Genomic DNA, 12,588 nt, shown 5'->3' with positions numbered 1-12,588 from the left:
AATCTTTGGAAAAGTAGATGGTGGTAGTAGGAATAGCCTTGTTGCCCATCGTCTCTGGTGAATTCAAAGATTTTATAGCCACGCTGTGTGTATTTATATCCTGTAAACTGGCCTTTTAGTTGCCATACTGAGTCCAAGTCTGTCTCGGGAGGAGAGTGTAACTAGCAGTGTTGTATGATTCACTGTCTTTACTGATCCAGCCTCCTGCTGGTGCGATGAGGTTAAAAGCTCTATAACCACACTGGTAAGATAATCGCTTGTGACGTAGACGGTCATCGCTTTGCACCCAGTCTCTGCATGGCTACATGGAGCAATAGCTGTTTAGTGTGTCTACAGTTCCTAGACTCCCCTCGTAGAATGATTACGCTAATCCTTTAAGAGGAATATTCAATTAGTGGAAGTGGGCTGCCTTTCAACTTTAATGACGTGTTACACACTATGAAACTTTTTTTAAACATCTGTAAACATATCAGATGAAAAAAAAAGCCTTTAAGGGGAACTTGTGACACATGATCCCAAATTTCTCTGCAATTATATCAGCACAGATCGTACTGATTCTGTAGTCAGTAGTTAAGAAACTGGTAAGTGCGAAACCAGGACAGGAAAATATTCAGGGAATTCTGTTGTTTTTTTTTTGTGGAGGAGAGAGAAGAGTCTCTGATAAGAGTGCACTGCGGTACCCCCTGGTCAAAGCACAGCTGAGAGAGCAGTTGAACATAGTAAAGCATGAGTAAACACAGACCAGCACAGTGAATCTCAACTCAGATACTGTATGGTAAAGCACATTGAATGCATAGTACAGACACATTTCCAAATGTACTCTTTTTTTAAGAGTGTGAAACACTGGGGTTGTACTAAAATGCATGTTTTAATTATTGTTTCACAAGAGACCCAAAGTAGACCTCAAAGTTAACTCTGCTGCCTACACGTAGGGGGTCAGCTAGCGTCATATGTGTCTGATGCTCAGTGCCCTTGAAGAGACTCATCACCGGTCACATGGCTACACTTACAGATCTGAAGCCTGACCAATGTTGATGTTATTTCATTGTTTAAGTATACAAGGGGCCCTAAACTTGCTTCAGAATAGGACCCTGCTTCAGCAGCTTTAAAATTACTCTTTGGTGAAATTCATTTCAAAGTAGTGGATTGAGTAAGATGGCCTATATTGCATTACTTCTGTCAGCGTCTGGTGTTTGCCCCATTGGACCTGACTGAAAGTGTCGGGGAGAGATATTTTGGTATTGTGAAATGAATACATGTAACGACCGGTAAAGGAGGAAACAGAAACTGCTTCGTCCTTCTGGAGTAAGTAAGACAAGCTTTCAAACTTCCTACTGGCTACACAGGACCTTTCATTTGTATTTGTATTAGAATTCTGGAGGCTCTGTAACTGGGGGTCAGCACTTGGGTCAGTAAGTGTTCGAAACAATTGTGCCCAAATCATGTGTGTGTGTGTGTGTCAGCTGTGTAAACACACAGCCACTCAGCATTGAGAAGCAAACTCCCTCAACTGTGGGAGTTCTGTTCAGTTTGCTTGCTTTTCTAAAACCATGATCTTTCATATAGCTTGTCAAGGCATATCAGATAAGTAGCACCAGCATACTATATTAGGAACAGCTGTTTAATTGGATTTGATACCTAACTGCTGATGCCTGACAAGTGAAGTATAGATTGTACAGCCACAGTTTAAACAGTATGGTAGGAAATCGTTGATATATTTCAATATTGCTTTTCATCAACCAGTCGGTAAACCTACTCCTTAAAAAAGTCCAGGCAAACAAACAGCTATTTCAATGTATGTTTAAAAGCGTTTTCAATAAGGCATCATAATCTAATTCAGTAATAGTACAGGGCATTCCTTGAAAATGCAATGTTTGTACAATCGAGTATGATTGATATCAAGCTAACAGCAAACCCAAGACTTTTCCATGTACAAACCAGTGTGTGTAGTTTCGTAACTTTTAGATAGCTTTGGGAATTGCTCAGTGAAAGGTAAAGAGCCAGATGTTTTTTGTAGTTTGCATAGTTTCCAATACTGCGTCCTCACTACCTAATCTGGGCGTGATCGGCACGTGTTAAATTGCCCTTCACTTCATTCACTACCACATTTTCAAACGTGATGATCACGCATTGTACACAGCAGAATCGTGTGGATAAGGTATTACAGCTGTGTCTAGATGAAAGCAATTACACTTAAATTCCTTGACATGGTTGAACAAGAACTCTCTGACAGTGGTGAAGTTCACTCAGACGTTTGCTATCTGTGTGTGTTCTGTGTGCATGTGGGCTCCAGACTGACCCCTCCAGACAGCGGAGGACTCTGCTTTGCTCATGAGCACGGTTTAGCACAGCACCCACTGCAAACAGAGAATTGCTGCTTAGCCACAGCTTGCAAGAACCCAACCTGCTTGAAAGCTCTTTGCAACAGGAATGAAGAGATAGTGAGGGAGTCAAGAAAATGTCTATTTCTACAAGTCCTTCAACACCTCTTTCTTCCCATGAAGCTGAAGGCTTAAGCTGAGGGAACACGAAGCCACTTTGCAGCTTGGAACTTGGTTTCAGGACAATTGCATGGCACACCAAGGGAGACTTGGGGTTTGATACAGCAGGTCTCCTGGTCTCCTGAAAGCAGGTTTCAAGCCACTGTTCCTGAAAAACGTGGCTTCGTGTTCCCTCAGCTTTAGTGATGGTTCACAGGAGACTGCAGCTGTGATGCAGTTTGCATGGATGAAAAACTTTGGGGCTATGGAAGCCTTGGTATACTTATTCTTGCAACATGAAAAGCTCACATAAACAGCCAGATGCCTCGAGTTTATTGCTTGCTCTGTAACTGATTAGTTTTAGGTATCTATTAAATGATTTTAAAGTAGTTCAAATGTGCGACATGCAGTCTAAACTCATTGTGAATGTACTGATTCAGTTCCTGAAATTCCAGGTCACACTAGGCTGTTAAAGATAGCAACAAGGATCCAAACTCCAGACCCGTCCCTGCTGTGACACAAAGACGAGGAGCAGCCGAGCCAGCTCCAGGAACTGCCTGTGTCACGAACACCGACTCACATTTAAAAAAGATTATTCACTGGAAAAGAAAACTGTTTCCAATGAGCTCAGCTGCATGGAACAATTACCTAAAGAAGAAAGTATGAATTGAAGACGGGGGGAAGAGTTTAAGATAACTAGCAGGACGCTGGGATGGGAGCTGTTAAAGTCACAACCCTGAAATATATACATATTTGAAGCTCAAATCCACCATTCGTTTCCAAGCCCTGATTAATTCTGACACATGTATTTAAAAAATAAAAAAAACAACTGGCGAATATAATCTGAGGTACAGACTCCAGCTGTCATGCATCACGAGAGAACAGTTCCCTATTGCATTATTTGACCGCAGAAATAAAAAGAATGTGTATATTTGCAAAAAGGTCTTTCTTCACAATTTCTCTGTGTTTCCAAATTAGTGATAAGATTCTATTTTAGCACTGTGTATTAATTTAAAAAAAACATTATGGAGGTATATCCTGGCACCACTGTTACATGAAGCTTGCTGTTCTCTCTGTCTGAATGATTGTGCTCTCTCGTTTTGTCTAGGCTGCTGGTTGGCGCTCCGTTTGAAACTAACGGACAGCAGCAGACAGGCGATATCTACAGATGTCTGATGAACAACAAGAGAAACAGCACCTGCTCCAAACTCAACCTAGGTACCGTGTAAGCCTTGCCCTCTGAAAGCATGCCAGCTCGCAGGACACCAGGGGTCAGGCTGGTTTAGCCATTAGTGCATTCCTGTATCATTGCGTGCTGCTAGTGATAACAATCCAGCAAAAATAAAAACAGGCAGTTATCAGCCTGTCTGCTAATTTAGATAGACCAGTGATTTACTGTTATTTACTGAATCTCCATTGTTGTTATCAAAATCGTTTACTGGTAACAACAAGTCTGTGCTTTCCACCATGTCATTAAAATAAGCATCTTTCAAGTCAGGCTGCGCTTCTAAAGGAACCACAAGTGAAACAGTTCCAGTACCCAGCCTATATGCATACAGTGCAGCTTCCAACCAAGGGGCAGGTTCTTAAAGGCAATCAGAATGCTTGTATTGTTGACCGTTTTTTCCTGTGTCACCACCGAGTCATAATCTAGGATTGAGTGTTTGTAGGTTTTGGATGATCTAATAAAAGTGTGCTGTGGATTTCATTACAACGCAGAGTAAGCATAATGAAAGCGTGGCACAGCACAGCCAAGAAGGGTATAGAACAAAGTGAAGACAAGCTAAAAACAATGGTAAATACTCTATATAGTGTGTAAGCTTTGTAAAAGCTTAGTAATCAGATAGTTGGTATGGATATGACCGTCCGTAACATTGAAACGTATTATATATGTACATGGTAGCATGTTAGTGTTCTCACAGCTCTGAATCTGTGTCCTTAAGGAAGGATATCCCTTACCAATGTAGCAGAGAGAAAGGATAAAATGCGTCTGGGAATGACCCTCACCACCAACCCCAAAGACAACAGCTTCGTGGTAAGCAGAGTCTCCAGACCTTCTCACTGACTCAATAAGCAGTATCCTAATGATTATGAAAGCCATTTCACAATCATTTCCCTTCCTTCCTTCCTGATAGAGAAAATACGAAAAATGGTTGCGTTGCTCGTTAGGTCAAGCTGCTGTTTATGAAAATGATGATATAATTCAGCCAGCTGTGTTAGATGCAATCAACTACAATGTATTGTCTCCTGTGCTCAGGATTCTTGGGTCTGAGATAACGAATCCATTTTCAATCTGGTCCTGCTGCTGCTGTTGTTGTTGTTTCAGACCTGCGGCCCGCTCTGGTCCCACGAATGCGGCAGCTCCTATTACAGCACGGGAATCTGCTCTCGAGTCAACTCCACCTTCAAGTTCTCCAGATCCATCGCTCCGGCGTTCCAGAGTATGGGAAACACTCCGTCTGCGCACACATACCCACCCAGCTTGCTGTGCTTTGAAGTTAACCTAAATATGCATTCCTTTAATCGGAATTCAGTTTCCCCCGAGACGCGGGAGGGCAAGGGTTTGTGAAAGCGAGTCAGATACCTGGGGTGTAGATGATGTTCACAAACACGTTTTCCTCAGCCTGGTGAAGAGGATGGGGTTTCTCATAGTGGGAAACGGTCTAGTGAAGTGTGAATGTACTTCGTTGGTAAAAACTGTTTTAGTCATTACAAAAGTACTGCATATTCAAGGGTGTGTGAAAACGAGCCCAGTAAGTGTTAGAATAACATACTTAATTAGAAGTGGAAAAATAATATTCCAGATGCGCAGAGAATGGCCAATGACTCAGTTAGATTATAAACCAAATTAGCAGCCACTAGAGTAGCCCAATTTGGTGGTCCATTTCAAGCTGCAGTCAGTCACCCACAATTGTGCTCAACTTAACACTATAATTTGTTGCTCATTCACTTCAGCTAAACTCTTTTACAGCCTTTTGCTGTTCTGCTTTTCGGACCATATTGGTTGCTTGTGCTTACAGCTCCTGAAGGTAGCACTAGCAGTAGGGGCGCCCGCCCTCCCACTAGCTATCAGATGCTACAACAGTATTGAACTGGTAGTGTTTAAGCTGATGGATGCATGGCAGTAAGCATACTTGAGTTGTTTTTAAAATTCTGTGCCTTAAACTTTTACCTTGCAGTGTTAGTGGTTATTGCAGGTACACTTCCTACTGGGTAGGCTAATTATTGAACTTGTATTTTACTAACAGTTTCATGTTTATTTATGACAGGGTGCGAGACGTATATGGATATTGTGATCGTTCTGGACGGCTCCAACTCTATCTACCCCTGGTATGAAGTCCAGAATTTCCTCATCAACATCCTACAGAAATTCTACATTGGACCAGGGCAGATCCAGGTAAGAGCAGTAATAACACACCGCTACATACAACAAAGATTCCCAAGGCATTCAATGGAGTTCAGTCCCAAATGAATTGCATCTTACACCATGTATTGGAATTAGAATTGAAACAAGCGGGTTAGCAGCTGCTATGGGAGTTCATCTAACAGCTATTGAAGTTGTATTTATAGATTAGTGCATATGCATAAGCAAAAGCAAAAACAGATGGCCCTAGGCTGTACTTAGTTTCCTCTTGGGAGTGACGGTGTTTTGTGCCCCCAGGTTGGAGTGGTACAGTACGGGGAAGACGTCGTCCACGAATTTCAGCTCAACGACTACAGGACTGTGGAGGAAGTGGTGAATGCCGCCAGAAACATCGAGCAGCGGGGAGGAGCTGAGACCAGGACTGCTTTCGGCATAGAGATAGCACGGTAACAGACTTCATCAAACAGGGGGAATGTCACCTTTATAATGGCTTATTCATGTGCAAGCAGGATGGAATTGAAATCAGGCCTGTCCGTTTCTATCGGCATGCAGACCGAGATCAAACATCCCTGAACTGGATCTCTTTCATCCCCAGTGCCGAGCTGGTGGAAAGAAACCGGCTCTGATGGAAGAAGTTTCCTAAGCGTGACGGCAGGGTGCTTATGCAGGCAGATTGTGAGGCTATCAGTTATTTATACAATCAGGAAAGCATTTCAGGTAGGGGAAGGAATTAATAAAAGACTCAACGAATCGAGCTCTGACCTCTGTGTAACGTCATCTGGAATCGCAGGATGCGGATGGGACAGAGGGCTGCACCGTTTTGATACTGGAGCGAAATGAGATTGAGTTTTAGGGTCCGGTGCCTCGGTCCAGATGGAAGAGCAATGCAATAATTACCCACAAAAAAGCCAAACGATTGAGTTCTTACTGTTTACGACAATTCAGTGCTAATCCACCAGCCAGCGAGGTGCAAATGATTAATAAATTAATTGAATTATTCCTTAGTTCAGAGGCGTTTAAAAGAGGAGGGAGGAGGGGCTCCAAGAAGGTGATGATTGTGATCACGGACGGAGAATCGCACGACAGTCCAGACTTAGAGAAGGTGATTAAAGACAGCGAGAAGGACAACATCACACGATACGCCATTGCAGTAAGTAGAGATTGAGTTCAGTCCCCTTGTTCTAGGATAGCTGTCTATAGTGGAGTATATGGTCTTGCTCATCTGCATTTACAGAGGAACGTATGCTTCTAAACTGCCTATAGCCACATTGTTGTAGCTTTGTATCTTCAGGTATTGGTCAATCTCTTGTAATGGATCTCCTCCCAGCAGCTCCTGAGTTAATAATACTGACACCAGCATAAGTCCCGTGCTTGCTCGCTCTTTAGCTGAATGGTAAAGCATTCATCTTTGAACCGTGATTTTAGCGGTTTGCCTCCAGGCCTTGCCTTTCCATTCAATGAGATGCCAATTCATTACACTCTCTTTGGATAGTATACAGAAAAGGTTTCCAATAATAATTAGTAAGCGATATAAGACAGAAAAGATATACTTCATTTTCATATGGGCTTGTACACAGGCTATGCATGAGCTCCTTCCCTCGTGTGAACTGAAGATTTAGTCATAATTGGCTGATAGTGCTGCCTGTCTCCTCTTCAGCGAGAGAGAAGAGTGACTTCACAAACAAGGAGCTTGCCAACATGTGATTGCCATCTAAAGACAGAACCCTGATACAGCCCCCTTCCTGTCAACGCAGGTTCTTGGATACTATAACAGAAGAGGGATCAATCCCAAGGCCTTTTTGAAAGAAATAAAGCACATCGCCAGCGACCCCGATGACAAGCACTTCTTTAACGTAGCAGACGAGTCTGCACTGAAAGATATCGTGGACGCGCTGGGAGAACGAATCTTCAGCTTGGAAGGTAAGAGTTGGATCATGATTCCCCTGAAACCAAGCTCGGGAAGCAGCAAACAGTTTGTTTGCCGCGTGGATTATTCACAGAAAGAAACAGCTCTGTTGAATTGAGTTTCAGTTCATCATCACACAATGGACAATTAACATGAATTTATCCTTGTGCCTGGAAAAACTGAGTGCTTAGATTACAGAATATGATACTATTGTTCATAAATGATTATACTGTTTGATGAATTGATCCTGGTGGTTGCAATTAGAAGGATGTGTATATTTCTTAAAGATATTTTAGACACTGCTTGCAGAAGGAAAGTTTCCAGCCATTTTGTTCCAATCACTTCAGTGAGGATAATGACGTGCTCTAATTTCACACAGATCTGGGCTTGGGATGGAGTAGAGAATCTTTCAGCCTCTTTTGGCGTTGAATAGCTTGCACTCATGTCGTGCTTGGCAGTCCATCATGATTCATCCCTTTCTTCTCTTTGGCAGGAACCAACAAGAATGAGACATCGTTTGGCCTTGAGATGTCCCAGGCAGGGTTCTCTTCACATATTGTGGAGGTAAGTACAGAGCTTTTAAACCAAGACGTGTCTCCTGCATAGTTCATCTTGTTTCCAGTGGGATCATTTTATGTCAGTGGGGAACCCATTTATAACTGCCCTGAGGTCTCCTGACAGGAAGAAGGCACAATTCTTCACTTTTTCTTTCTCCACAAAGACATTTCATTTCTCTGCTGAGACAGACGACTTCAGTAATTCAGAAGAGCCCATTCTTTGGGGTTTGCATATAAAATGCAATTAAAAGGGTGTAAATAGTGAGCCCCACACTTCAGCTGAGGCTTGTTTTTTTTATTAGACACAAGTGTACAGGGTGCAATACAGTCTGGCTCGACTCACTCAATATCACTGCTGCTGATGCTGGGCTCTTAATTAGTTCCAGTTGCTCAACAAAACTCAGGCTGGCTGTCCAAGAACTTACCCTATAAAAAGGAAAGAAAGAAATAGACTAAGAGTGGACTTTCATTTCAAACTGAAGTTGATTACTGAATTCCAGGGATAGCTGCTACATCCATTACAAAGGACCAAGGTAATACTAAGAAACAGAGAAATGGGTCTCTTGGAAAATATTAGGATTGTGTTTCATGTGTTTTTGTTTGTTTAAATGACGACATTACTTTGTGAAAGCACATGTGGTAAGTTTAAAGGCAAAAGCTGAATTGAGAGTAATTCAGGAAAGCTTGCTGGCCACTTTGAGAAAGCATTAATATATATATATATATATATATATATATATATATATATATATATATATATATATATATATAGTATGTATAGCCCAGAACCTTACTGTAGACATACTGTACACATACTGTACATTTTATTTAAACCCTGGATTAAATGCTCTGATAAAGTTACTTATAGTTTTCTTATCATTTTACCATCATTTAGCAACATTTTACCAGCAAACGTTTTCTAGTTGCTTTGAGTCTTGAGATAAATTGAATCGAAGGGGTGGGTCTGCAGGATGAGGGGGTGAGCTGAGGCAAAGAAACGGAGCTGGCCAGTGAAAACACCAGCCAGCTAATCGTCTCCCACCGAGCCAAGAAGGACTGTTTACAGGCCTGGCACCAGAGCCACTGCGGCCGAGGGGCTGACCAGCTGTGCTGCTGGAAACGAGACTGGAAGACGAGGTGCAAGCATCAGGCCCTCGACACAATAATCTTACAATACTAGTGGACTTTCAATTTACTGTACCTGCTGAGTTGCTCCTCACACATTTTCTAAAACGGTTTTATCAAAACGGTGCAAATCGCACACTGAAGAGATGGACAGCCTTCCGTTTGCTGTAGATGTGTAACCACTGGTCTGAATGCCCTGCCCCCTCTACCCCAGGACGGTATTCTGGTCGGAGCTGTGGGAGCCTATGACTGGAACGGTGCTGTGCTGATGGAGACCAGCCATGGAAGGGTCATCCCTCCCAAAGAGGCATACCTGCAGGAGTTCCCTGAGGAGCTGAAGAACCACGGAGCCTACCTGGGTGAGTGCAACAGAGAGACCCAGCCTGAAGCCAGTTTACCATCGGCTGCTCCCGTGCCGCTGTTACGAAAGAGCTCTGTGAAACTGCTCAGCCGAGTTCAGTTCACAGATCAGCCAGACCAGCGGGCTCATTCCACAATGCATCACGCTATCCTCAGATGAACCAACACTGTACTTATTTTACTGTTGTTTAGATTTGATTCCTGCACAGTTATTTACAAAGTGGTGACTTGATGCAGGTCTCTGACATGTTAGACACCTGAGGTCTGGCAGTGCTTGTAAAGCCAGTGGGTAATTGGGAGACCTCAGAAACCACAGGGCCCTTTTTACTGCACTTAGACACATTCCTTCCTATTGCTAGAGGTGTGGGTCTCATCCTACATCTGCAGTACTGGCGCAGATTGACAGTTAAACAGCATTCAGGTCAGGAATGTGCACACTGTGCCTGCTCTGAAATGAGCACAATGTATATTTTATTAAAGATCTGTGTTACTGTTAATTTCTTCAGCTTTTTCCTACAAATATTAACTTACATGTATTCCTTAGCTGGGGTTTTCAGCACTTGATTATGTTTCTTAATGTTCTTATAAATGCTGGTGTAAAGTGGTGTAACTTGATTGTCAATGGTTAGCAAGGATATCGGTCGCAACACTTTAAAATGTGCAGTTTAATATCCACAACACCATTGGCACTCCCACACAAGTACATGGCAAGGTCCATGTGGTTTAATGGGATGTGAATGCGGTCACCGCTATAAGTTGTTAAACTGGTTCACACACATCATGTTTCATTTTTTTCCATTATGCTATATAATGGAAAGTGTTGAACCACACTCATTAGAAAGGCAACAAATAACCACATTCCTTATGAAGAAAAATGCAAGCACGCCAGCTTCATGGGCCACTGATCGATCTCCAGTTGATTTGAATAAATGTCTTTGTTCATGCCAACAAGAGTGTGTTTTATACACTGAGTCCCATGTAGTCATAACAGAAATGATAAATGAGTTACTAGTCTTGTGCATTGTCCTGTGCGGAGGAAAGTCTTCCTGGGTCACCTCATCACACTTCAGTAACCCTTCTACTGCCAGGCAGGCATAGAGTCCATGATAGAAGTACGGCTCCCTTAATATATATTTGTTCTGTTACAGGTTACACAGTGACATCGCTTGTGTCTGCGAAGGCTGGCAGGTTGTACGTGGCGGGAGCTCCAAGGTTTAACCACACCGGCAAAGTGATCATATTCACACTGAAGAACAACGGGACCCTCACCATTCTCCATTCACTGAAAGGACAGCAGGTACTGGATGGGCATGAGAGGATTACAAGCAAAAAAAAAATGATTGTATCTTGAAATGCAGGAGCCGTCATCTTTGTATCTAGGTTAAAAAAAGGAGCCTGCTTCATCAGAAACCTGTAACACGTGTTCACAGTGAACTGTTTTTAGCTTGTATCTTGAACTCGAAACACTCCCTGGTTTCTGGAATCGCTGAAGAAAATTTTAATTTCAAAACAAACAATGTGTTGTTTATTATTTCCAGCCTTTCCTTTTATGTCGTTATTTAGGTTACACATTTTTTTAGGGCACCCTCATTATTTTACGATCTGACTCTAACAAATCCTGAAATGGTGAAGTGAAGTTAATGGAAAACAGGTTAGTTTAGGACTTAGGACTGCTAAATGGAAAAGCACCTTTCCAGTAGAGTTGTAATATTCCTTTAACTTAAGTCAGGTGTTGCATTGCATGGGTTTCGACAGAGCACACACTGCATTCATGTAAGTAACATGAGGATGCACAGGTGCATGTCACAATGTATAACATTTGCAAGCACTAGCATATAGCACGTTAAAGCACTCCAGCCTGGTTTGGTTAACAGCGTGATCCTAATTGCCTTGAGTTCTTCAGAGTAGGTTTCGGTCACATATGCATAACACATGATGGTCTAGACCTCTGCTTCGCCCTGCTCACTCTGGAGCGCACATGCTTTCTGTTAATGCTCTCAAGCTGAAGCGAAGTTATTGAGGTCAAAAACTGCCATAGCAGCGTCAACGCCTAACAATTCAAAAACAACCCAGTAAAATATGTTAAAACATTCCTTGCTTGAAAAACAATTGGCAGAGCGCAGTAGCCAGGAAGATGATTCCCTTCTTGTTCCGTGATTTTAACCTGTCACTGCCCTTAGGACAGAGCCCGTCACGTGAGGAGTCGCATAGTTTTCTTCATGGTCTGGGACTAGGGTTTGGATTGGCCATCCTTCAATGATGGGAATCCTAGTTCTGAAATGTGGTCTGTAAACCTACCCATGCAGGACTGCAGACTTTTTTTTTCAAAGCTGGTCAACAATGGTTTAAGATAATCTGGTCATTTTGTTCCAAACATCTAAGTAAGCAAAATAATGTCTCCCATTCTCCATTTTTATACATGGTACTAACAACGCCGGGCTGATTGCTTCCAGATTGGATCCTACTATGGGAGTGAAATCGGTTCTGTGGACATTGACGGTGATGGAATAACAGATGCTCTTCTTGTCGGTGCCCCCATGTACTTCAGCCAGGGCTGGGAGAAAGGCAAAATCTACATCTACCGGGTCACAGAACAAGTACGTGCAGAAACAGCCTCTGCATTCACTCAGACTCTCCAGTGTGTCCTCGAGAAATAAAATCTTACCTAAACGTTAATACAAATTATTGGCATGCTTGTTTACGCTGTGGCATGTTCGTGATATGTCCTGCTGTGTCTGTAAGTCTGATAGGACCATAGAACTTGAGAATAATGCAAATCATAAAGCTGTGTGATTG

At 42.6% G+C, this 12,588-nt stretch overlaps 1 protein-coding gene across 2 annotated transcripts in view; it reads left to right on the top strand.

Moving 5' to 3' along the window:
* LOC117429657 (integrin alpha-11-like) overlaps positions 1 to 12,588 on the top strand; it is a 39,346-nt gene that overhangs the window by 12,268 nt on the left and 14,490 nt on the right. For both annotated transcript variants that reach the window (XM_058999062.1, XM_058999063.1), the window contains exons 3-13: positions 3,589 to 3,698; positions 4,424 to 4,515; positions 4,807 to 4,921; positions 5,750 to 5,877; positions 6,142 to 6,290; positions 6,850 to 6,994; positions 7,599 to 7,764; positions 8,244 to 8,314; positions 9,647 to 9,791; positions 10,941 to 11,089; positions 12,246 to 12,389. In XM_058999062.1, the coding sequence (XP_058855045.1) occupies positions 3,589 to 3,698; positions 4,424 to 4,515; positions 4,807 to 4,921; positions 5,750 to 5,877; positions 6,142 to 6,290; positions 6,850 to 6,994; positions 7,599 to 7,764; positions 8,244 to 8,314; positions 9,647 to 9,791; positions 10,941 to 11,089; positions 12,246 to 12,389 (1,414 nt within the window). The remainder of the gene's footprint in view (positions 1 to 3,588; positions 3,699 to 4,423; positions 4,516 to 4,806; positions 4,922 to 5,749; positions 5,878 to 6,141; positions 6,291 to 6,849; positions 6,995 to 7,598; positions 7,765 to 8,243; positions 8,315 to 9,646; positions 9,792 to 10,940; positions 11,090 to 12,245; positions 12,390 to 12,588) is intronic.

Source organism: Acipenser ruthenus, chromosome 24 (assembly GCF_902713425.1).
Source record: "Acipenser ruthenus chromosome 24, fAciRut3.2 maternal haplotype, whole genome shotgun sequence".
Taxonomy (NCBI): domain Eukaryota; kingdom Metazoa; phylum Chordata; class Actinopteri; order Acipenseriformes; family Acipenseridae; genus Acipenser; species Acipenser ruthenus.
The sequence above is the reverse complement of the archived record's forward strand: the minus strand, read 5'-3'. Positions and strand labels throughout refer to the sequence as shown.